This window comes from Geotrypetes seraphini, chromosome 7 (assembly GCF_902459505.1).
Source record: "Geotrypetes seraphini chromosome 7, aGeoSer1.1, whole genome shotgun sequence".
In the NCBI taxonomy this organism is placed as follows: Eukaryota; Metazoa; Chordata; class Amphibia; order Gymnophiona; family Dermophiidae; genus Geotrypetes; species Geotrypetes seraphini.
In genome coordinates, this window is record NC_047090.1 from 19,920,421 (window position 1) to 19,947,437 (window position 27,017).

Consider the following 27,017-nt stretch of genomic DNA (forward strand, 5'->3'; position numbering starts at 1 on the left):
ATATTATATGCAGGTACTTATGCAGGAAATGGAGGGTTAAGTGACTGGCCCAGAGATGCAAGGAGCTGCAGTTGGAATCGTACCTGGTTTCCCCTGATTCTCAGGCCACTGCACTAAACATTAGGCCACTCCTCTGCTCAGCTCGGGAGAGTATGCTGTGAATGGAGCCCTGCCATGTCTCCCACTGTCGTCAAGAGATCAGGAGTCTGAACTGTAGTTTGCATTAGAGAATGACATGGGGACAAATTTTTCCCCATCCCCGCGGAAACTCATTTTCCTGTCCCGTCCCCATGAGTTCTTTTCCTGTCCCTGCCCCTGCCCCATTCCTGCAAGCTCCGTCCTCATCTGCACAGGCCTCAAACACTTTAAAATCATAAGTGTTTGAGGCTTGTGGGGTAAGGCAAACGGAGAAACTGAGTTCCTGCAGGGACGGGGACAAATTTGTTTCTCTGTCATTCTCTAGTTTGCATGACAAGTCTCAACTCTCAATTCCACCTCTAAATGAAGGTATATATTTACTGTATTTCAAAGTCTATATGGCAAATAACACACATTTCATATCAAATAGAAATATTACTTGTCAGTCATTTATACTTTTGTTACCTTGCAGATAAAAACATGACGGTAGATAAAGGCCAAATGGCCCATCTAGTCTGCCCATCCACAGTAACCATTAGTTCTTTCTCTCTCTGAGAGATCCCATGTGCCTATCCCAGGCCCTCTTGAATTCAGACACAGTCTCTGTTTCTACCACTTCTTCTGGGAGACTGTTCCATTCATCTACCACCTTTTCCGTAAAAAAGTATTTCCTCAGATTACTCCGGAGCCTATCACCTCTAAACTTCATCCTATGCCCTCTCATTGCAGAGTTTCCTTTCAAATGAAAGAGACTCGACTCATGCACATTTATATTATGTAGGTATTTAAACGTCTCTATCATGTCTCCCCTCTCCTGCCTTTCCTCCAAAGTATACAGGGAGCAGCTATGTTTGCAATGAAATAGCAAATCACAAGCAATAGAATTTGATTGGCTCATAAAGTATGTGTAATATTTCTAACACGATAGCTAATATAGGAAGACTAGGTTAAAAGAAACCCTGAGGTGAAGCAGTCCTTCAGGTTCCTCTAAAATAGATCTATTTTCTCTTTATCATCTTAGATGTTTGTATAATCTGCTTCTAAAAATCACCAGTTAGAAATCCCATTGCCTCTTTTTGATAGTACTTTGGCCTTGTGCCAAGTAATTTCAACACTTAGGTTGCTGCACTAAATGCTGTATTACAAGGTTTTCCAGTCTATGGGCCATGAAAATGAGTCATAAGAGAAAGCATTGTGATTTACTTTGAAATAACAATCAAAATTCACAAAGTGAGACTGCTGCATTCTTGCTATCTATGCAACCTGCCAGGTTTTGATTTTAGAATTTTATTTCTCTAAGGACAAGCAGGCATAGTATTCTCACATGAGGGTGATGTCTCTTATTGAACCCAGAAAAGGACACTGCCAAGTGCACTGCCACTTTAAATCTTTAGGCAGTGTCCATACCGTACAGGAAAAAATTCTATTTCTTTTTTTTTTTTTTTTCCCGCTTTAGGATAAAGTAGTATATTAGTTGTGTTGATAAAAATGTATAAACATTAGAGGCTTTGATAGAAACCCGTTTACAAAGTATGTATTCCTCCCAATTAATATTTCCAAATTAATAAAGTCTTTTTGCTTATTTGTAAATGGGTTTCTACCAGAGCCTTTAATTCAATAGCATAATTAAATGAAATAACTATTTCTGTAGTTTATAGGGACGGGTGGGGACGCACGGGGACAGGTGGGGACGGAGGGATTCTTCGCGGGGACGGGTGGGATTCCTCACGGGGACGGGTGGGACTTTGGCGGGGACAGGTGGGATTTCTGTCCCCTCACAACTCTCTACCTCCAAGTACCTACAAATCCAAAATGTGGCCCTGCAAAGGGTTTGAGTTTGAGACCACTGTCCTAGACCCACCTATCTACCACCCCAATAGCCCTTATGGCTGCAGGAGCCACTTATAGAGCAGTACAAAAAGGTTTGGTTTTTTTTAGGGGAGTACACATGTTTCACCATCAATGCAGTCATTACAGTGGCTTATGGGCATGGGTCCTCCTCTCCATGGGTCCCTAACCCACCCCCCAGACCACTTAAGATGCCTCTGTGCAGCGTGACTAGGCTTTCCTATGTCAGGCTGCCAGGTGCTGATGTTCTGGAGGCAGAATTTAAAAGTTGTGATTACGATTTTTATGGAGATGGGGTGGTCGATAATCTGCACTACGTGTTTGCAGTGCTTATCTGGTCACTTTAGGTTGTTTTTTGTGACTTAGATCATGTTTTAAATGGTCTAAGTCACAACGTCCAAGTTTCGTCTATGTTGTGTTATAAAACGTTCGGTTATACATGCAGTATGACTAAGTCTAAGCTGGCCCACGTCCCACCCTCGACACTCCTCCTGAAATGCCCCGTTTAGCTCTGGTATTTCAGCGGCACTGTGAAGGCCTAGGTCATTTTTAAATACGTCTAAAACCCGGTTTTATTATTGGCACTTGGACGTAGTTTGACAATGTTCATCCAAGTGCCAACTTAAGCCGTTTTTTTTGGACGTTTTTCACTTTCGATTATGAGCCCCATAGAATATATTTACCCACTTCAGGTTCATACAACTCCTCCGCAGCAGCAGAGGCACTCTTCATCTCAACTTTCGTCATATTGTGCTGCAGATAAGAACATAAGAACATAAGCAGTGCCTCCGCCGGGTCAGACCATAGGTCCATCCCGCCCAGCAGTCCGCTCCCGCGGCGGCCCGAACAGGTCACGGCCTGTCTGAGTCACCAGAAGGGGCCCCCTTGCCACCTTGGTTTCCCATTGAGTCCTATCTTCCCATTGAAGTCCTAACCCTCCGGTCTTGCACATCCACGACCTGGTTGGATTTCTATACTTATTTCCTGGTTAGCTTTCTATACCTGTGTTACATCCCAGAACCTCTCTCAGTATCCCACGATCCCCCTATCCCTCAGGAATCCGTCCAATCCCTGTTTGAACCCTTGTACCGTACTCTGCCTTATCACTTCCTCTGGTAGCGCATTCCAAGTGTCCACGACCCTTTGGGTGAAAAAAAACTTCCTTGCATTTGTTCTGAACCTATCTCCCTTCAGTTTCTCCGAATGCCCTCTCGTGCCTGTTGACCCCTTCAGCCTGAAGAATCTGTCCCTATCCACCCTCTCTATGCCCCTCATGATCTTGAAGGTCTCTATCATATCTCCCCTGAGCCTCCTCTTTTCCAGAGAGAAGAGCCCCAGCCTATCCAACCTCTCGGCGTATGGGCAGTGTTCCAGCCCTCTTACCAGTTTCGTTGAAGATGTGGAAGAAGGAATTGGAACTGGATTCTCCGAGTCATGAGGAACAAGTTTAATTGCTGACAGGCAATCAGGATACACAATTTTTGATTTATGCTTCTTTGTGAATCCAGCAATTTTGGTCATGCAAAAATAACAGTCTGAGTGACGATTTGTTGGTTCACGCCACAGCATGGGTACTGCGAAAGGCATCTTCCGTTTCCCATTCAGCCACTGTGTTAATCCAGAATAGCAGACAGTGTAGCAAGCATAAGGTGCCACCGCTTTATCTTGTTCGCCAACTGTACAGCCAAAAATAATGCTTGTAAGCACTTTGAAATCTGCTGGACAGTAAATTGTCCGCAAACATAACAGAAATTATTAGGATGGTTATCACAACCTCTTCTGTTCTTAATAATTATAACATCTTAGTCAAAAACAAACAAAATATGAAAATTCACAGGTGGTAAAAGCAGCAGAATCACTTTTTAGTATAAACTTTCAAATTACTGGTATATGTGATCGATGAGCTGTCCTAAAATGCAATATTATGTTAGAGAAACAGTAAAATATCGATGCTTCATGGTAGCATTATTGACGAAAACAATATAATCACAAACTGATGCATAACTTACAAACAGGATGTGATAGATGAAAACTGTTTTCATATTTAGAGTCAGCACGTGGCCCTTGTTAAGGTATAGGTGACAGAACTCCAGTAGCAAAATGCTTGTTGACCAGTGATACCCCAACATATTTTTTTTAGTGATTTTATGTGTGAGTTTAACACACTTTTCATGGTATTCAGTTGTATCAGATCATTGCTATAAGTCACAAGAGGTGTCGATAACATGAAATCAGTTTGGTTTATTTGCTTGACTTGCTTTTGAAAGAAAATTACTAAAGCAGTTTACAACCAATATACAATACAATTATAAAATATATTGCATATCAATTTAAAAATCAGAAAAAAATCAATAGAAAGTATAAATAAGACATCAATAGTTTTTTTTTATTATAATTAATATAACAAAAATAAATATGACACAAAATATAACACAAATTATGCCTGTCTATCTGCCATCCTCACCCAAATAGCCTGTGCACTTGTTAAAAATATCTATTAAAATTACCCCCCACTCACACAATTTTACAAAACTGTAATGTGATTTTTAGCACCAGCTGTGGCTGGAACAGCTCCGACACTCATAGAAATTCAATGAGCGTCAGAGCTGTTACCGCAGTGGCCGGCACTAAAAACTGTGCTATGGTTTTGTAAAAGGGGGGTGAGGGGGACTGGGTTAGTGATGAAATTCTCTTCTCTTAAATAAAATGGAAGTGAGTTCCCTAGTGCTGGCCAGCTATTTCTTAGTTCACTGTTTCTGGTTGCTATATTTTTCAGGTGGAGATTGACTGTGAACTGCAGCAGGTGGTGGTATATGATCAGAGTTCTCAGGATGTTTCCTCACTATCCTCTGAGTGTTTTCTTGCTGTGCTGCTGGGAAAGCTGGAGAAGAGATTCTGCTCTGTACACCTATTATCAGGTAAGTCAGTCCAAACCCTGAATCAGAAGGGAGGGATACATTTAAATGTTTTATACAGTGGTGCCTCACACAACGAACTTAATTCATTCCAGGAGCAAGTTTGTTATGCGAAAAGTTCGTTATGTGAAACGCGTTAAGCGCAGTGACTAATGACTGCCTGCAGTGCCTGCGCGGAAGGATTCAATACATCGGCAGCGATCGTGGAAGCTCGGGCGACTTCGTTGTGTGAAACGAAGTTCGTTGTATGAATCAAGACATGAAGTTCGTTGTGTGCAGCGTTCGCTGTGCGAGGCGTTCGTTATGCGAGGCACCACTGTATATTATTTCTGTGTAGTTTCATATAATAGAAATTCAGAAGACTTATCTTACGTAATGATTAATCAACTACATTATGGCCTGGATTCTCTAAACGACACTATTTTTTTATGCACTGGTAGGCGCCCAAGCTCAATTAAAAATGCCATTTAAACTATGCTTTTCACAGATTTTCAAGGTGCCTACAAGGGCCAAAAAAATCAGCACTGAAATCACACCTCTGCCTAATGCCATTGGAAGTGGTGTTAGGTTCTGTAAAGCACCTATGGAGGTGCAATTCACACCAAAGGTAGGCGCCGGAAATGTAGGCCTGGAAAACCCTGGAGAGGGAGAAGGAGAGGTGCTGCTGGGGGGGGTTGCGAGTCGGCTGGGGGGGCCGATCGGGGGTTCTGGGGGGGGCGGACGTTGGGGGAAGGGGGGTTCGTCGAGGGAAGGAGGGCCTGGGATCCCTCCTGGCCCGAATGTGTAGGGGGGTCGCCTGGGCCAGGAGGGGTTGGGCTCCCTCCTGGTCCGAACGTGTCGGGGTGTAGGGGGGTCGCCTGGGCCAAGAGGGGTTGGGCTCCCTCCTGGCACGAACGTGTCGGGGTGTAGGGGGGGGTCGCCTGGGCCAGGAGGGGTTGGCTCCCTCCTGGCCCAATCGAGTCGGGGAGGTCGCGGCTTCAACGGGGCAAGAGGGCTTGAACGTTTAGGGACTTAGGCCAAAAGGGGACTTAGACGCTTTTTTTGATTATGCCCCTCCACGCTTCTAAAAGAAAGAGAGAGAGAAAAAAAACCCTTAAGTTAATTGCTCTATAGTTTTGCCGGTCTCCTTTCTATCTTCTTCCATTTCTGGGCTCTGTCACATAATCATAAGAGAATGCAAGCAGGAACACTTTAATCTATAAAAAATACAAGAGAGGTTTAAGTGAAGGTACAGTGGTTCACAATGTTAGGTTTTGAGGTAAAAGACACATTTTCAAAATCACTTGGAGTACAACTTCCTTATGCTATCTAACAAAACTTTATACATTATATAGGTCACTTAGCAATATTTCTACTCTTTTATTGTCCAGTCTACACCATATGTCTCGCCAGATGTGAAATATGTTGCCTCCAGAATCCAAAAAGGCTAATAAAGGCCTGAGTTTGTTTTTTACTTTGGGGAGAAGGGAAGTTTACAATCTTCTGTTTAACTTTCTCTGTCACCTCTCTGCATCCTTTTGCCCATTTAATTAACGTCCCTGTATCTTTCCCATTTATTTCTTCCTTTTTACCCCATCTTTTAATAAGGCCAAAAACATATCCCTCCGAGGCACCCGATTAGCCCTATTTGAATTGGGTTCTCCTTCACTCTTTTTATCAAAAGTATTTTGAGGTCCCCAGTCCCCCAGATCTCCTAACTGTCGGACCGCGTCCAAGACTTCCAAAATAGTCCTGTCTGTTTGATTGATCAACAAAGTCATAATTACCTGTTTATATGCCGGTGCAGCATACCTGATAATTTTATTTCTCATGGATACTGTAAAAGGTTTCTCAGCAGAGAACACCTAGCTTGGCCTCCGCGGGTGCGGGTCGCCGGACTGGATGGACCTAGAGTCTGATCCGGCGAAGCCATTTCTTATGTTCTTATATGTGTCAGCGTGACCTATTACTAAGGCTACCTTCATAACCTCCTCCTTAATTCTCCTTTGTGCATCTTTTAATGTATACCAAATTTTATCATTTGAGGGCCAATCAGATTCAAGTGGATATCGCCTCATGACACCCTTACCAATTACCTCTAATAAAGACCATTGGTTGTAATTTGTAGGATCGGGATCCTCCCGTAATGCATCTTGTACTGCTGCTTTTTGACTAATTTGAACAAATTTGGGAGCATCTGTGGCATCCAACATAATCCCTGCTGCACCCAGTTCCTGCACCCGAATTACCCATTGTATTAGTGGTTATCCTGGCCACTGTGTAAAGCGTGCCATAATATCTATGACTTCCTGTTGAGTAAAGTCCTCCATAACATCATTTCTAGTCAGATTTTCTCCTGTCTGCAGATTTCCCTGTAATCTTCGTCTCCTCACAGGCTTTGCTTCTAAACTTTCTGCCTGCTCTCCTTCAACACATATATCCTCCTCATTGGTATTAAAATTTGAATCCCAAATATCCCCATCCCATTTGTCTGGATCCCAATCATCTGATGGGAAAGTAAGGTTCTAACTTTTCTGGCACTCACTTTCCCCCTCCATTCCCTGTATTTATATCGTGCGCATCGCACAGCTGCCTTTTCTGCTACATTTTGATAGGTGTCCATCTTATCCATTACCAATTTATTCTGACATTGTAGCAATGTAATGGCATTCTGTTGTTTACATTTTTTATTTTCCAGCTCTCCTAATTTCAATTGTAACTCATGTATAGCTTCATGCAACTTCCTCCATGCTGATAAAATCATCCATCCTTGTCTAGAAATCCCTTCTCACTCTCTTCCTTTTGAGATTTTCACCTTTTGTAAGGAGGCACATAATTCATGTGGATCCCCACTTCCAAAAGTCCAGGATTCATATAATCCTGCTTCTACAGACTTCTCAGTGGCCACTAATTTATATATACTGTCATCCCATCCCAGAATATATATCCCGCCACAGGCTCAAGTATTAGAGCTCTTTCGAGGGCCACTCTGGGATAAACACAGCAGAAAAAAAAAACTCCACAAATAATTGCCAGTTCTAAGTTTTAGTACCCAGTTCAAAGGCACTGGTTCTAAGGCAGCCCCACCAGCTGATGAGGCTTAGAAAAAATTTATTATAAACAAAACTTCTCTTTTATAGCAAGTCCCTGCTTCTTTCAGGAGAGAGGAAAATAAAACAAAACTTATTTCCTTTTAAACAGGATTTCTCTTTCTCTAGTGCTGCTGCCAGGCTTTCACAGTTCTGGGCAGCCTTTGGGTTTCAAGAACCCCAAATCAAAGTTCAGCTGTCCCCTCCTTGGACTTGGAACAACTATTGTATTACACCTTTGGTTGCTTCAGGAAGTTTTCCCCACCTGACCTCCTGAGTTCTATATACCCCCACCACCCGCTTTATTTTGAGGCAGGGGCTGAGAGCCATCCACCCATTGTTTTAATGGTCTAAGATTCCCCTCCCAAAGTTCCCACTATCAGGGTTTTGCAATGTCAGGTCACTGAATCCACTCCAGGCTTTACTTCTCCCTTCAAGGTTAGTTAGCATTACTCATCCCCCACTCACTATGCTTGGCTTGCATACAGGGATTCTGGTTTAATTTCTGCTACTAGCCAAACCTCACATTCACACCTCCAACACTCAATCATTATACAGTCCTTCCTAAGGACAGAACTGTTTCTTTTAAATACGTTAGACCATTGTTAAAGCACAAACTTTCATTTCCCTGCCCCACACAGTACCTTGCAGATTCATGCTGCATTCAGACCTATAGTCTAAGGCTTCAGGACTGCAGTCCATGTTATTTCTCTCAGAGATACTTCCCTCTACCTCCATGAGAGATTCCTCGCTCTCTGAGGCTGGATACAGGCTATCCTCTGAAGCAGCCTTTGGAAAGCCCTGCTCCTTTCACTTAGCTTCTGATTAGAAAGCAAGGTTTGGTTAATCTGCCAGTGCTGTGTGTCAGGGAGTTTCTTAGCCTTCCATTCCCTGCTCTGGGAGGCATGCCCTTCCCTCCAAGTTCCTGATTGCTTGTGGGGGTTCTCAGCTGTCCTTGATTTATTCTGCAGGCTGGCTTTCACTCCTGCTCTAGGTCAGTTCTGCCTGTCAGCTTCACCCCTTTCCTTAACCCTTACTGGGACAGCTCTCCTCACCAGAGGTTTAGCTAGAGAATTGCCCACTGAGTTATAAAAGGGATTATAGTGCCCTAGAACAGGTATTCTGCCCTTCTCTGCCACCTCTTCTCCATTCTGTCCTTCCTGCCTGATCCTAGCACTGGGAAAAGACTTAATGGGCAGCTTCCTTGGCTTAGGAATAGGCACATTTGATTTGGTGGCAGGGTTTAAAGCAGGTTTTAAACCAGTGACAGGAGTTTCCCTGTCACAATATATATATATAGCCTGAGGCTAGTGAAGGAACTATGGGGGAGTCCTGAGTCCCACCCATCTATCAATCGAAAGGGATTCCCAATTGTGAGGAGTGGTGGCGCTGGAGGCCATGGTGATGTTTTTCTATTTTTATTGTCCAATCCTTTCTTGAACTCCAGCACCGTACTCTGTCCTATTACGTCCTCTGGAAGCGCATTCCAGGTGTCCACCACACGCTGGGTAAAGAAAAACTTCCTAGCATTCGTTTTGAATCTGTCTCCTTCCAACTTTTCCAAATGCCCTCTTGTTCTTTTATGTTTTGAAAGTTTGAAAAATCTGTCCCTCTCTACTCTCTCTATGCCCTTCATGATCTCTAGGTCTCTATCATGTCTCCTCTGAGTCTCCGCTTTTCCAGGGAGAAGAGCCCCAATCTCTCCAATCTTTCAGTGTATGAAAGGTTTTCCATGCCCTTAATCATTCGTGTCGCTCTCCTCTGGACCCTCTCAAGTATTGACATATCCTTCTTAAGGTACGGTGACCAATACTGAACACAGTACTCCAGGTGCGGGTGCACCATTGCCCGATACAACAGCAGGATGACTTCTCTCGTTCTGGTCGTAATACCCTTCTTAATAATACCCAACATTCTGGGAATAGACTTAAAGATCTCAATATGTATACTTTGGAGTAAAGGAGGGACAGGGGAGATATAATAGAGATGTTCTCTCAGAGTTTCCACAGCTGGCATTGTGCTTGTTAAAGGTTTCCGGGTCTTGCTGCATCCAAGACACAGCGAGACCCAGAAATCTGCAACAAGCATATGGTAGAGATGTTTAAATACCTACATGGCATAAATGCACGAGACAAATCTTTTTTCAACTGAAAAAAAGCTCCGAAATGAGTGGGCATAAGATGAAGTTAAGAAGTGATAGGCTCAGGAGTAATCTAAGGAAATACTTTTTTACAGAAAGGGTGGTAGATGTGTGGAGTAGTCTCCCGGTAGAGGTGGTGGAGACAAAGACTGTATCTGAATTCAAGAAAGTGTGGGACAGGCATGTGGGATCTCTTGGGGAAAGAAATAGTAGATGCTATGGATGGGCAGACTGCTTGAGCCGTTTGGCCTTTATCTATAGGTTTTTAAATGTGACCCTAGGGCAGGGCTGCCCAATTCTGGCCCTCGAGATCTACTGGCAGGCCAGGTTTTCAGGATATCCACAATGAATATGCATGAGAGAGATTTGCATACCAAGAAGGCAGTGCAGGTAAATCTCTCTCAAGCATATTCATTGTGGATATCCTGAAAACCTGGCCTGCCAGTAGATCTCGAGGACCGGAATTGGACAGTCCTGCCCTAGGGTGTTTGGAGCAACTGATTGCTGAGTTTCCAAGGTTGGTGCATGCAGGTGATTGTGCAACTCATAGGGCCCTTCTCAATATGGAACGGCTATTCTATTTCAATCTGTGAGTTCTAGATATGAATGGTGTTTGGGGCTCTGGGAAGGGTGAGTAGAAATATGTTTCTTGCCAGGAAGGATAGGAATAAAAATTCTGAAATATACAATGAATCTGCTTAGGAAGTATGAGTGTTGGATGTGCCTAGCTTTCAGGGGAGGGGCACTGACCAAGGTAGAGTGAGAGGGAACGCAATGGGGGAAGGAATTAGTAAGGGGTAAGGCAGGTCAAATCAGGAGGAAGTAGAGAGCAGAGAAGTATAGAATGGAGGGTTGGAGTAGGTATGGGGTGGGGGTGGGGGGTTGATATTAAGCATCCTACCCTAAAATAAAAGTCAAATGTATTGAAGGGGGGGAAAAGCAGAATAAGAAGATGAGAGGAGGAAGAAGCCATTAAGGCAGGGAGAGACTGAGAAAGACATAGAGATGGTCTAAGAAAAAATGTATATGGTGTGCACAGGTTTGTTAGGGAAGAGGGACTATTGAGGACTGGCTGGGAGAGGGTGAATATGGGTTGTATAGCTAGACTCTGGAAGGCATAGGATGAGTATGGTATATATGCTATGGGAGTAAGCGATGAATTGGGGTTGGGAAGGAAGAGAGACTGGTCAGACTTGCAGTGCGACCCATAGCATTTCTTTTACCCACAAGTCCTCCCTGTGTGGCACCACCTGCTGTGCCTTTCATTTAAGGATACCCTGGTCAGTTGTGTTCACAACACACCATGCTTTAATTTCCTTTATATGGACTTGATAATTTGTAGTGAGTTGAACACCCCCAATTATTTTGAAATGTTAGCTCCTATGGATTCATGAATGAATTACTGTTTGTATATTTTTCACAACACCCACCGTCTCATTTTCAGAAAATTGTGGTCTATTGGCATCTTTTCCGCTGAGCATACCACTACTGCCAGAAATGCTGGGAGCAAGAGAGGCGCACTGCTGCTGATCTTCCATTATTGCTTCTCCATATGAATAGCTCTGAGCAAGGCATGATGGGGCAAAGGTGCTGGCTCATATCTTTGTGCTGCAAAAATTCCAGATTATATTGGGGTTTTTTTTCACAAAATAATGGAATATGGCCTAGGGACAATGAGTCTCTTTCCTAGATAATGAGCTTTCAGAAAAAAAAAAAAAAGCTATAATATAGATGTGCTCACATAGAGAGTTTGTTAAATACAATTCTCCAGAACAGTTTTTGCAGTGGAACAGAAAATTATATATCTGTGCTAGCTGCAACCAGGTACTCTAATTTTGCTCTCCCATGTGAGCTCACAATCTTAAATTCGGTACTTGGAGCAATACAGAATTAAGAGGTCCTTTTACTAAGGCGCGCTAGCCGTTTTAATCTGCGCTAAATGCATCCATAGAATTTAATGGACACATTAGCATTTAGCGCGTGCTAAAACAGCTAGCGCGCCTTAGTAAAAGGGCCCCTAAGTGACTTACCCAAGGTCACATGCAGCCACAGTGGAATTCAAACTCGGTTCCCCTGGTTCTGAGCCTATTGTGCTAGCTATTGTGCTACTCTTACACTCCACAGCTGAGATGAACATGCACAAATGCAGACAAATACATTCTCTGCCTGTAATATCTGTATAAATCTGAGGTTTATAGAGTCAAATTCCTATTTAATTAACAAAGCTTTTATTTCATTCTCTCTCTCGATATTTGGACTCGCACTGTTCACACATTTGAGTACATTATTTTCTGCATGTAAAACATGCTTTATGACATGATGGTTTATTTTGCTTCATACTAGACTACTGTAACTCCATCTATTTAAGATTCAAAACCAATGCTAGGAAATTTTTCTTCACCCAGCGGGTGGTGGACACCTGGAATGAGCTTCCAGAGGGTGTAATGGGACAGAGTACGGTATTAGGGTTCAAGAAGGGATTGGACAATTTTCTGAAGGAAAAGGGGAAAGAGGGGTATAGATAGAGGACTACCACACAGATCCTGGACCTGTTGGGCCGCCGCACGAGCGGACTGCTGGGCACGATGGACCTCTGGTCTGACCCAGCAGAGGCACTTCTTATGTTCTTATATATCTAAGTGATTAAATGAGTGAACAGAAGGACTGGACTCCTCATAAAATACACAGTGGTTAGTGAAAAGGTCACAAGAAAAGGCTTTATTTATGCACAAAAGGAAAATAAACAGGCTTGTTTCTTCACATATTCTACACTCTCAGTGACGTAGTAAGGGGGGGGTCCACCCTGGGCGCCATCTTGGTGGGGGCGCCAGCACCTGTCCTCCTTCCCCCCCCCACCACCACACGCGCATGCTCCTTTCCTTCCCTCGTGCCTCTTTAACGTTCGCGGTGCAAGCAGCACCCCAACTTGCTACTCACGCCAGCATCAGCTCTTCCTCTGGTGTCACTTCCTGGACCTGCGTCTAGGAAGTGATGATGGAGGAAGAGCTGACACTGGTACGAGCAGCAGGTTGGTATTGCTGCTTGTGCCGGGAATGTTAAACAGGTACGGGGGGGAAGGGAAGAGGCACATGCACACGGCGAACGGGGATGGGGGTGAAGAAGAGGGCGGGGAGGGGCACCACCACCTTGGGCATCTCTCACTCTTGCTACGCCACTGACTCTCAATAAAGTCTCTCAACTCTTTGTACTTTGTCCCTGACAGATTTCACACTTCACTCTGTACTGCTTTTCCCTCATGAATCAGGGCCCCCCCCTGTAGCTTGTCCCAGACACAGCTCTTGCAGGTTAAGCAGTCACTTCTCAAAAGCTCTTAACTTAGGTTCCAGGGAACTTCTCCTACCTTTATAGAACCTTTTCTTCACACACACACTCAGGGTAGCAATGTCTACTGAAGGCCACTCCACTTCCACAAACCTTCCCCAGATACTGCAGCCAACAAGACACATTGGAAGGATCCTTATCCTCAGGACCTCTCCTTCCAGAGACCATTTGCCTTACCTCAGGGTCTCACCCTGAGAAGCCCCTTGCTTTGGGGCTTCACCGGTTCTACACTTTCATTTACGCTTCCTTCCCTCTGACTCAGGACCAGCTGTGGCAATTTAGTGCACGCTGCTGTTAGGCAGCTAAACTGCGCCCTCAGTGAGGAAGTACTCATCACTCTACCACCCACTTCCTCGTAGATACCATTTCATGTATAAACAGCAATGAGGTTTACAGTACAAAAAACGACAGAAGCATTGCATACAATCAGAACATTAAAAGAGAGAAATTGGAACTCCTTTGCAAGTTAAAAGGGTGGTGAAAAACAGAGACAGAAACAAAAAAAAATTTCAGCAGACCACCATGTCACCAGGGGCACGGAAGTCTCTTTGCTTAAGAATGTTAATTGAGGAAGGCTAATTGAAACAAATAAAGATACTATTCAAATACATAAGAACATAAGCAGTGCCTCCGCCGGGTCAGACCATAGGTCCATCTCGCCCAGCAGTCCGCTCCCGCGGCGGCCCAAACAGGTCATGACCTGTCTAAATCACCAGAAGGGGCCCCCATGCCACCTTGGTTTCCTGATGAGTCCTATCTTCCCATCGAAGTCCTAGCCCTCCGGTCTTGCACATGCACGACCTGGTTGGGTTTCTATACTTTCTCAGTATCCCACGATCCCTTTATCCCCCAGGAATCTGTCCAGTCTCTGTTTGAATCCCTGTACCGTACTCTGCCCGATCACTTCCTCCGGTAGCGCATTCCAAGTGTCCACGACCCTTTGGGTGAAGAAAAACTTCCTTGCATTCGTTTTGAACCTATCTCCCTTCAGTTTCTCCGAATGCCCCCTCGTACCTGTTGTCCCCTTCAGCCTGAAGAATCTGTCCCTATCCACCCTCTCTATGCCTCTCATGATCTTGAAGGTCTCTATCATATCACCCCTGAGCCTCCTTTTTCACAGAGAGAAGAGCCCCAGCCTGTCCAACCTCTCGGCGTATGGGCAGTGTTCCAGCCCTCTTACCAGTTTCGTTGCTCTCCTTTGGACTCTCTCAAGTACCGCAATACAGTATATTAGCAATTTAAGGGAGAAGAGCATGTCTAGAGCCTAACTTTTGGAGGGCATTATTTTGTATTACTTGCCTTTTAAAATGTTGAGCTTATATTTAAGAAATTATATTTGTATTTCTGTATGTTTTTACATCACTATGGGGCTGAAAAGGAGGGATAGAAGTATAAGATTAGATAAATGAGTGCTACTCACCAACCACCATTCATGCGGTGGTCCAGCAGCATCACCCATAGGGCCGCCATCAGGGCAGTACTACCAGTCCTGCATTCAGGGGCCCGGAGCTGACAGGGGGCCCGGGCTCCCCCAGGGTCGCAAGCATAGTCTCCTCTCCTTCTCCTTACCTGCCCTGCCGCAGCACACAGCCGAACGGAAGTTTTCCCGATGTCAGCGCTGACGTCGGAGGGAGGGCTTAAGCAAAGCCCTCCCTTCCTCCGACATCAGCGCTGACATCGGGAAGACTTCCGGTCGGCTGCTTGCGGCAGGGCAGTTAGGGAAAAGGCAGTCGTGTACTGAAGGGGGGGGGGGGCGGTCCGCCCGGTGCAGCCATGGTGGGGAGTGTGCACAGCCGGTCAGGTCCCCTTAGCCTTGTGGCGCTTCCCCCAACCGACCGACAACAGGCCCGGCCGACAAACCTCCCTGTCCTGTAGCAGCGAATCTAAATTACCTTCTTACAGCAGCTTCAATACTCCAGCTGCTGTAAGAAGGTAATTTAGATTTGCGGCTACAGGGCAGGGAGGTTTGTCCGACCGGGCCTGTTCTGTTGTCGGTCGGGTGGGGAAGCGCCACAAAGGTAAGGGGCAGGGAGGGAGAAAGGGAGGAAAGGTGGAGTGGAAAAGAAAAGATGCTTAAGGGAAATGGGTAAAACTGAGGGGGGAGAAAGCCGCTGAAAACACTGGGGAAGACAAAGGGGTGGAGAAGGACACTGAAAGGACATGGGGGAGAAGGACGCTGAAAGCACATGGGGAAGACAGAGGGGGGGAGAAGGACCCTGAAAGGACATGGGGAAGACAGAGGAGGAGAAGGATGCTGAAAGGACATGGGGAAGACAGGGGGGGAGAAGGACACTGAAAGCAAATGTGGAAGACAGAGGGGGGAGAAGGATGCTGACAGGACATGGGGAAGATGGGGGGGAGAAGGGCACTGAAAGGAAATGGGGAAGAGAGAGTGGGGAGAAGACACTGGCAGGGAAGAAGACAGAGATGCCAGACTATGGGGAGAGCGGAGGGAAGAAGATGGGTGCCAGACCAATTTGGGAGGGGGGAGAAAGGTGGAGGCACAGTAACAGAGCAAATGGAAGACGCAAAAAGAAGAGAGACAGTGGATGGAAGGAATTAAATGAGAACATGAGGAAAGCAGAAACCAGGCAACAAAGGTAGGAAAAAAATTATTATTTTTTTTTTTTTTGCTTCAGGATAAAGTAGTATATTAGTTGTGTTGATAAAAAATAAACATTAGAGGCTCTGGTAGAAACCCGTTTACAAAGTATGTATTCTTCCCAATTAATATTTCCAAATTAATAAAGTCTTTTTGCTTATTTTTAAATGGGTTTCTACCAGAGCCTTTAATTCAGTAGCATAATTAAATGAAATAACTATTTCTGTAGTTTATAGGGATGGGTGGGGACGGAGGGGATTCCTCGCGGGGACGGGTGGGGACGGAGGGGAGTCCTCACGGGGACGGGTGGGATTTCTGTCCCCACGCAATTTAAACATGCACCTTTCTTCCTCCATCCCATGCACCTTTTTTCCTCCATCTCATAACACACACAGCCTGGTGGTGACGATTATCAGATTGATTCATGAATATATAATGATGTTATGAGTGTGCACCTCTTCCTTCCCATCCTCCTTAGCACGTCACATACAGCATGTTACATTACACAAAGTCTGTGTAATGTAACATGCTGTATGTGACATGCTGAGGAGGATGGGAAGGAAGAGGTGCACACTCATAATTATATATTCATCTATAGCTGCATGTTAATGATGTGCTCATATGCACTTATTTATCATCATAACATATACATCATCATTAACATGCAGCTGTGGATGTGTAAGGACAGGCTGAGGAGGATGGATGGGAAGGAATGAAGGTGCACATATCAACATATCGTACATTTTTAACATGCATGATGCAGCTATAGGCAAGCTGAGGAGGATGGGATCATACAGATGTGTATGTTCAGATATGCGCTCAGATGTGTAGTTTTTTCTGATATATTTATTAAGCTTACAGTATTTATAAAAACACATTTAATACTTGTTACAAAAAATATTGTGCAATTGTGATCTACTTCTGGCCTACAAAGGTCAAAAGAAATCCTTAACTGAGATTTTACATTCAAAAGTGAATTATAGCTACTAGCACTATTATTTATTAGTTATTTATTATGCAGATGTTTGTTAGTTTGTTATTAGTTCAGTATTAGACATATGTTAGTTTAGAATAGATAGGTATAGATTAGTTTAGTTTAGGTTAGGTTAGGGCCCTGCTGAAAGAGTCTACCTTGACGTGGTTGCAGGCTTACAAATCTTTTGGTCAAAGAATGCGGCGACAGAGAATAGTATGTGTGTATTCGGCCCATGGAAGAAGGGGAGGGTCGGGGGGGGCCCAATAGGATTGCTCAGTAAGGGGCCCAGAAATTTCTGATGGCGGCCCTGATCACCCATGCCAACTTTCCAAAGCCAGTGCTGCAAACAGAGGTAGAAACAGCACTACCATTATAAAATAGGCTCATAGACTGATCCCCAGAATGTAAAGCATTTTGTGTGCCTAAAGCAGATTTTACACTCTGATAATAGCACATTTTGGTATGCCTTTATACATAATATATATCCCAACAAAATGCTATCTACTTATACATCCACCATCCATGGCATTTATAGGTTGTGTAGTTAGTGGGAGTTGCAATGTATGCATATATTATATGTTGTAATATATGATTCAACCACTCTTAATAGCTATAAATTTCATAACTTTACTGAAGCTTCGGACCTCAGAAACACCACTCATCGCTCAAATATATATCATAGCAATAAGCTTGACTTGTCTCCTCACTGGCCCACTTTTTTATCCTAATCGGATTTCAATATTTAAAGTGCAGTTTTTAAAGTGCAATAGTTTCAAAGTGCTTAAAAAGTGCCTTAAAGTACTACTAGTCATATACTTTTATATATGTACTAAAGGCTTATGAGTTATCTCAGTTTTTATGATCGGGGAAACTCGGATCCAACATGTTTCACGTATTCAGTGCTTTATCAAGGATCGTTTTCCTAGAAAAGTAAAAAACATATTAGATTAAATATTTAAATATGTTAAAAATTATCCTAGCACTCACCACAATTACTCCATCATCACCCGACCATTCATTTACAATGTGTCAAGATCAGTGTTCCCGCTAAGCTGCGTTGGCCTGCGCTCACGCACAAAATATTACATCGCAGCGCAAAGTTTCTCTTCACAGCGCACACACGCGTCGGTAAGGTAAGGGGACGCACTGGGGGGATTGCACTTCCCCACAATTGCCATGCTTCGGTTCCTCTTCTTCCTTCCTTCCTCCCCCCCCCCCCCGCGGGACCCTGCGGCACCATCAACTCTTACTCCCTCTAATGTCGGCCCTGCAGCTCCAGACTTCCTCGCACCTTCTCCCCTCCCCCTTTGGATCGCTATTATTTTAAATGTTATAGCCGCGGAGCTGTATCCATCAGTGGAGATGTCTAACCTCGGCCTGCCCCGGAACTCTTACTGCAGCAGCCGCCCGTCTAGGCAGGAACAGGAAGTCACTGTTGCAGTAAGAGTTCCGGGGCAGGCCGAGGTTAGACATCTCCACTGATGGATACAGCTCCGCGGCTATAACATTTAAAATAATAGCGATCCAAAGGGGGAGGGGAGAAGGTGCGAGGAAGTCTGGAGCTGCAGGGCCGACATTAGAGGGAGTAAGAGTTGATGGTGCCGCAGGGTCCCGCGGGGGGGGGGGGGGGAGGAAGGAAGGAAGAAGAGGAACCGAAGCATGGCAATTGTGGGGAAGTGCAGAGCTGCAGGGAAGAGTGTTGCGGTACCCAGCTGGAGGGAGAAGGAAGATGAGGGAGGGAATTAAAGGAGATGCCAGGGCTTGGAGCATAGGAGGAAGGTATGCCAGTCTAAGGGAAAAGGAAGGGGGAGATGTGAGAGCATGGAGGGGGAGCGAAAGATGGAAGAAAAGGAAAGGAGAGAGATGCCAGAGAATCAGGGAAGGGGAGATACCAGACTATGAGGAGAGGTGTGGGAGAGGGAAGGGAGGAGAGAGATGCCAGACCAATGGGGTGAAAGGAGAGATGGAAGGGGGAGGCATACAGTTTCTGGAAGGGGCATAGAAGGAGAGAAGATGCCATATAGGGGAAGAGAGACGGCAGACAGTGAATGGAAGGAAGAGAGTTACAAGAAGATGAGGAAAGGAGAAACCACAGAAGACAAAGGTAGAAAAAAATTTCTATTTATTTATTGCTTTAGGAGACATGTGTCACTGTTTCTGTGAAGCATTGTATGCAGAGTCCAGCTTCTTGCTGGTTCAATTTAACCTTTGTCTATGTATTTTTATTTTATCCCCCCTTTTACAAAACTGTGAAGCGTTTTTAGCACCAGCCTTGGTGGTAGCAGCTCTGATGCTCAGAATTTTATGAGCATCAGAGCTGTTACCTCCGTAGCTAAAATCCACACTACAGTTTTGTAAAAGAGGGAGGGGTTAGTTTGTGATTACATATTCCTTACTAGGCGAAGGTGTTTTCTGTGTTCTGTGTGTTCGAAAGACATGGTTTTCTGTTAGGATTGACGGTGTAGGATTGATCTGTGCTGGTCTGGCTTGTTTAGTTTTACAATGGGTGTATTGATGTACTGCTCACTGCAATATGTAAGATGCTGCCTTTTCCTAGGTACTCATGTGTGACGTGTGGTTTGTTACTAAAAATCATGTTTTTCTTACAGATGGGGGGGGGGGTGCCAAAAAATGATGGGCCCCGGATGTTACATATGCTAGGTACGCCACTGTATGTAAAGATACCAGAAAGCTGGCGTAGCAAAAACTTCTAAGTTTTGAGTATTTAACCCTCCCACAATCTCACGGGCACTCGTTTCAAGTTTATTGAGATTTTGATTTAAACGCAATATCAAATATTTTCAATGCGTATAACAAAAATAAATTTGGGGAAATAAATAAAACCATTTGAACCAGTGTTCCCGCTAAGCTGCGCTGGCGTGCGCTGGCGCACAAAATATTACATCGCAGCGCACACGTTTCTCGTCACAGCGCACGATCGGAAGAGGCGTACGGCAGATGGCAGGGCGGCGAGAGGAGAATCGGGCGAGTTGGCTCATAACTTGCTGGCGCCCGATATTTTTGGCTCACGGTGAAAAAAGTTTGCTCACAACACCCGCCCGCTTAGAGGGAACACTGGTCAAGATGGCGGCTTTTTTCTCTGCCTCTTTATACTCCCTTCAAATCAGCTGACCCTTGATGTCATTATTACCAGAAATCCAGATCAAAATAGAGAAGCCCATTCTAAAACTAAATTCAAACCACCGTGCACTACAGAATTAATTTTATAAATCCATTTTTGCTCAAGATAATTTAAAAACCATTCATCATTACCACCCTCCCTCCCTAAAATTTGATCTATAATACTCCATTGTAAGTCCCCCAATGTATGATTCTTATTTATCCAATGCTGGACCAACGGAGCTTGTAAAGACTCTGTAGCAATCCGGGACTTATGCTCTGTCAGCCTAAGTTTCACGGATCTACTTGTCCATCCAATATATATTAAAGCACAGGGGCAGACAATAGCGTAGATAACATTCTTGCTATTACAATCATAAGAACATAAGCATCGCCTCTGCCGAGTCAGACCATAGGTTCATCGTGCCCAGCAGTCCGCTCTCGCGGCGGCCCCCCAGGTCAGTGATCCTTTACTTAAGACATTTTATCCTATATAGTACTCCTCTAACTAACTATACCCCTCAATCCCCTTTTCGTTCAGGAACTTGTCCAATCCCTTTTTGAAACCCAAAATCATACTCTGCTCTACCACCTCCTCCGGAAGCGCATTCCAGGTATCCACCACCCTCTGAGTGAAGAAGAACTTCCTAGCATTTGTTCTGAATCTGCCTCCCTTCAATTTTCTTGAGTGCCCTCTTGTTTTTGTTTCCCCTGCCAGTCTAAAGAATCTGCCCCTCTCTACCTTCTCTATACCCTTTATGATCTTTTAAGTTTCTATTATGTCCCCTCTAAGTCTCCGTTTTTCCAGGGAAAAGAGCCCCAGTTTCTCCAGACTCTCAGCATATGAAAGGTCTTCCATGCCCTTTATCATTTTTGTTGCTCTTCTCTGGACCCGCTTGAGTGTCGCCATATCCTTCTTAAGGTACGGTGACCAGTATTGAACGCAGTATTCCAGATGCGGGCGTGCCATCGCCCGATATAGCGACAGGATAACTTCTTTGGTTCTGGTAGTGATTACTTTTTTGATAATGCCCAACATTCTGTTCGCCTTCTGTGAGGCCGCTGCGCATTGTGCTCCCGACTTCATTGATTGGTCCACTAAAACCCCCAAGTCCCTTTCTAGGTTGCTTTTCCCCAATACCATCCCCCCCATCTTGTAGTTGTACATCGGATTTCCTTTCCCTATGTGCAAGACTTTGCATTTCTCTACATTGAAGCATATTTGCCATTTATTTGCCCATTCACTCAGTTTGTTCAGGTCCCTTTGTAGTTCTTTACATTCTTCAACAGTTCTAACCCTACTGGAGAGTTTTGTGTCATCTGCAAATTTTATAACTTCGCACTTCATCCTCCTCTTCCAGGTCATTAATGAATATATTGAACAGCAGTGGTCCCAGCACTGACCCCTGCGGGACACCGCTCGTGACTGCTTCCCAGTCAGAGTAGTGTCCTTTTACTCCTACCCTCTGCTTCCTGTCCGCCAGCCAATTACAGATCCATCTGTGCACGTCCCCTTCCACCACATGGTTCCACAGTTTCCTTAGCAGGCGCTCATGGGGTACCTTGTCAAAGGCTTTTTGGAAGTCCAGATATATGATGTCTATGGGATCACCTTTGTCCAATTGTTCATTTATCCCCTCGAAAAAGTGCATTAGGTTCGTTTGGCAGGATCTTCCTTTACAGAAACCATGCTGGCTGGTTCTCATCAGATTATTTCTTTCTATATGCTCATTGATGCTGTCTTTGATTAATCCGTGCATTTGTTTGAGAAGAGAGTTTAATCTCTACCTGAGACTTTCCATGATTCACCCTCTATAGTGAGAGAGCACCATTGGCATATATAACATTGTTTATGAGAACCTTTACCATGGGTTTTTCTCCTTACCCCAAATTTTTGAAAATCAAACATTTGGCCTATCGTTCTCCCTCTAGTATAAGCTATTCTAGGGAAACTTCTCAGAGTCTAGTGAAGTTGTAAATCTGGCCAATGGGTTTGCATTATTTGAACGGTAGTACGCATGTCAGTTGTTCAAAATCTTGATCTGTTTGTGTCAACATCAGTTCAACATTGTGCAAAACGGGCCCTTAAAAATGCCTTTCTCACCGCAGTAAGAATCTTCTCTCCAGAGAAACTGATTGTATCCTAAATTCCTCCTCCGTTGAACAAATGTGACAGAGACATTGGGAGATTATATCTTAATTTGTAAGGGTGGAAACTTCCATAATGTAGCAAAGTATTTCATATAACTTCTTTCCTAAACAATGTGGTGGAAAAACCAACAGGCATTTTCTGTATCCAAATATCCAAAAATTCAATATGCTGTTGATGACACTTCACGGCAAACTGCAAATGGGGGTCAAGTCCAATCATCCATTCCATCAACAAATCTAATTCCTCCCTTATACCTCTCCACAAAAAGAAAATGTCATCCAAAAATCTAACCCTTAACTCTATATTTTTAAATTGGATAGCGGGGTAAATAAATTGTTCTTCAAACTTATTCACATAAAGCGTTGCAGCTGAGGGAGCCAGCATAGCCCCCGTTGCTACCCCTTGAATTTGTTGATACCATACCCCTTGATATTCAAAATAATTTTCCCAAATCACCCATTTTACTAGCTGAATCAAAAATTCTGTAGGAACCCTCTAGAGGTCAGGTCTTTTTTGTGGTGTCTCCATTATTATATCCAATGCCTTCTGTTGGGGAATACCGTATTTTCTCGCATATAACGCGCGTGTTTTTACAAACCGCGCATACCCTTGCGCGTTATACAAAAATTTTTTTACATAGTTTCCCCCCCGACGCCCGATTCATCACCCGGAAGGAGCGCTCGCACTCCCACCCCGAAGGACCGCTCGCACCCCTACCCGAAGGACCGCTCGCACCCCCACAGCCTCCCCCCCTCCCCCATGGAGAAGCTGTCTACCTTGTTTCCGGATGCCAGCCCAGCTGCTTCCTCTGCCGGCGGTCCTGCCCCTTCTCAGAGCCCTGTACTGCGCTGCTTCCTCTTCAGGCGGTCCCGCCCTTTCTCTGATGTCAGAGAAAGGGCGGGACCGCCGGAAGAAAAAGCAGCACAGCAGGGCTCAGAGAAGGGGCGGGACCGCCGGCAGAGGAAACAGCTGGGCTCTCTGGCATCCGGAAACAAGGTAGACAGCTTCTCCATGGGGGAGGGGGGTGAGGCTGTGGGAGTGCGAGCGGTTCTTCGGGTGGGGGTGCGAGCAGTCCTTCGGGGTGGGAGTGCGAGCGCTCCTTCGGGGTGGGGTTGCGGGTGCGTGCGAGCGGTCCTTCGGGGTGGGGGTGCGAGCGGTCCTGCGGGGGGTGAATCGGACGTCGGGGGGGGCATCAGGCTTTCAGGGTAGGAACAGGACTTCAAGGAGGAAAGGAGAGTCGGGGCGGGCGAAAGGAGAGTCGGGCAGCATGTGCGGTATACGGGTGTGCGCGGTATATAAAAATTTATGTACATAAAAATGTGTTTTTTGCGCGCTATACCCGTGTGCGCGTTTTACACGGGTGCGCGTTATCTATGTGAAAATACGGTACTAGTGTATAAGGCTGTTACATTAATAGTAACCAGCCATACTCTTTCTATAGTATCTTCATGTTATCGCAGAATCTGAAGAAAGTGGGATGAATCCCTGAGGTACGATAGCATTTTAACAGTCTCATACCTAAGGAAACAATCAACATGCTTAGAGAAGGGTTCCAGAATAGAATAACGTTATAAAATATGCATGCACATGCATTGAGTATACACACATTTACACCTTTTAGAACAGGTATAAATGTTTGCACTACTAGGGGCCATTGTAGGAGACTAATTTATGAATGCACATAGGTGTTCTGTTTTAAAATTTCCCCTATGTTTGGAAGGTGACTCCTATTTAAGGAAACCATACTCAGGTAGTGGTTCTCTTACAAATAGATCCTGTTCATGCAGTTATAAATTTTCATATATTAATATTGCACATGTTCCAGAGTGTTTAATAAAGACTGAATAATTAAAAAAATATGTATGTTTGCCACATTCATTTGTAATTGAATCGAGATCTTCCAATATCTTCTCTAAATGTGAAGTCATAAAAACAACATATAGAGTAATGATCTAGGGATAACCACATCCTTTAATGTGTCAGACCTAGCACTAATTAGCAAAATTTGGCTGAATGAGAAGCAATGCATAAAGAATTATGTGATTAGGCCACTTTTAAGAATGGAGGACAATCAAGAATTATGTGGTTAGGGCATTTTTATCCTGACAGCATTTGCAAAGAATTAGAGGGAGTTTTAAAACAATGAATTCTGTAGAAAGAGGAGGTTCTGAAAGAAAAATGAAGACATTCCAAGTTCGTTCCAAGCTTGTTGTGGGCATATGAAACAAATTAAGTTCTGGATTGCAGACTAGACTTGGCAGATAGTAACAGCAACTGTGAAAATGAGACAACTGCAGCTGTAATTATTTTTCTCCTTTTGGTGGGAGAGGGCGGAAGGGCAGTGGTAAATGGTATTATCCCAGGACAAGCAGGCAGCCTATTCTCAACATATGGGTAACGTCATCCACGGAGCCAGGATGCAGACAGCCTCGCAAGCAAACTTGCTTGTAGAAACTTAGAAGTTATCTTTATCTTTGGATTGGACCTTTAAGATCAATATATAGTCATTAGCATTCTAGAATGTTACACATTTTAACAATGGAAAGTATGCGAGTATCAGAATGGGACAGTAGACAGGGAAGACAATTTTTTACTATTTGGCAATCTTATGTAGATATATTAAAACCACACACTCGCAGTCGCGTATTATTTAATATTTAATTACAGTTCTAAAATGGGGGAAAAGGGGAGGGAATTGGGTATATTTGCTTTTAGTGATAATGTTTATTATATATTAACGCTGTAAATTTTGGTTTTCTTCTTTATTTGAAATTATTTTTTTACTATTTTGTTTGTATTTGAAATTTAATAAATATGATTTACATTAGAAACGTAGAAGTTTTGAGTCAGCCGTATCGCGCATGCGCGAGTGCCTTCCCGCTCAGCACAGGGTGAGTCTCCTCATCTCAGTTTTCCGTGGAGCCGAGAAGTCTGTACTTTGACACTCTGTGCTGAACTTTGTTTGCTTCGTGCTTTCTCTCACCGTGGTTTGTGTTCTTTTTAGTTGCGAATTGCTGTGTTACTTTCTTTATTTTCCTTTTCAAAAAAAAAAAAAGATTTATTTTGATTTTTTCTTCATTGCCTGACTGGCGGGCCAGGCTGCAGCCTGCGGGCATCAACTTCGCAGCAGCTAATTTCTCTCCTATGTCCTGGCCAGTCACGAGCTTCAAGCAGTGTAGCCAGTGCCAGTGTGCGATTTCTCTCACGGACCCACACCGCTGGTACCTCAAATGCCTTGGGCCTGACCATAATCCGAAGTCGTGCGAGCTCTGTGCTACTCTTCAGCCTCGAGCCCTTAAACGTTGTCAGTTTTAGTGGAAAAACTCTTCAGCATGGACTCTTTGCTGACATCCTCGACCTCGAGTGCTGTCTCGGTCCCATCTTCCTCCTGCTTCCACGACTCCGACCTTAAGCCCCATCAGACCATCCTCGTTTGGATCGTCTTTAGCCTCGAGTGCACCTGCTTTATCTTCCCCTGAGATCCCCTCAGGTCAGATACCTAAGAAGAAGGTTCCTGCGGTGGTCCTCAAGCTTTCCAAGACCTCCCAAGTCCAAGCACATCTCCACTGCCACCTTGGAGCCTTTGGCCTCAGCAAGTGGTCCAGTTTCAGACGCGGATCCACCTTTGCAGGCTTCTCTCCAGACCATGTTGGAGCAGCAATTTGTTCAGTTACTGAGCAAATATGGTTCTGCCTCGACGCTGCCTCTTGTCATCCAGCCTGGGCAATCAACAGTCTCCCGCGAGGTCGAGTTCCTGCCTGTGCCTCGAGCTGAAGCTTCACAACACACCGGTAAGTCGGAGAGTGAATGTTTGTTGTAGGTAACTGTAATTACTGAGAAGATTGAGATAGTAGTGGTAACTGAAGGGTTTGGTGTTAATGTTGGTTGCTTTGTATTTGTAGTACCCCTCCTGAAGAAGCCAGTTGGTGAAACCTAGGTTGGGGGGTCGGCAGTATATGTGCAATGCATGCAGTTTTATGAATAAAGGAGGAGCCCGGAGCAGTTATATTGATTACCCACACCATTCAAAGCTAAGTTGGTTTTGTTTTACTTTATTTTATTTGATGTTATTTAGCCGTTGTATGGTGGGTGAGACTGTGAACAACGATGATGGTCTCTCAAAACAGCTGCTCCATGATTTTTTCACTGGGACCTCAGCTGTGGGTCTGAGTGTTCACTAAACAACTTCAGTTACTTGTTGATTGATAGTGACATTGTTTCTTATAAAGAAGCAAGGTGATCTAGTGAAAGTGTTTATTAACAATATCACTTTGGATAAGTAAGTTCCCTTGAGGTACAAGAATTAAACTTTAAAGTCAAAAAATGTAAGATATTGCACCTTGGCAGCGGAAATCCATGTAGAACATACACCTTGAACGGTGAAAACTTAACTAAAACTACGGCAGAAAGAGACATGGGAGTTCTCATCTGGGAAGATATGAAAGCTGTCAATCAGATGGAGAAAGCTTCAGCAAAGGCTAGACAAATGCTGGGTTGCATCAGAAGAAACTTCATCAGCCGAAAGCCTGAAATCATGCTACTGTTATACAGAGCCATATTGAGACCTCACCTGGAGTACTGTGTCCAATTTTGGAGGCCACATTATCAAAAGGATGTGAAGAGAATTGAGTCGATCCAGAGAATGGCCACTAGAATGGTCTCAGGACTTAAAGACATCCCATATGGAGAACGTCTGACCAGACTGCGCTTATATTC

General features: G+C 44.4%; 1 protein-coding gene across 2 annotated transcripts in view; it reads left to right on the plus strand.

The window, feature by feature from the left end:
* DUSP16 (dual specificity phosphatase 16) overlaps positions 1 to 27,017 on the plus strand; it is a 138,697-nt gene that overhangs the window by 86,897 nt on the left and 24,783 nt on the right. For both annotated transcript variants that reach the window (XM_033952204.1, XM_033952203.1), the window contains one exon: positions 4,763 to 4,904. In XM_033952204.1, the coding sequence (XP_033808095.1) occupies positions 4,763 to 4,904 (142 nt within the window). The remainder of the gene's footprint in view (positions 1 to 4,762; positions 4,905 to 27,017) is intronic.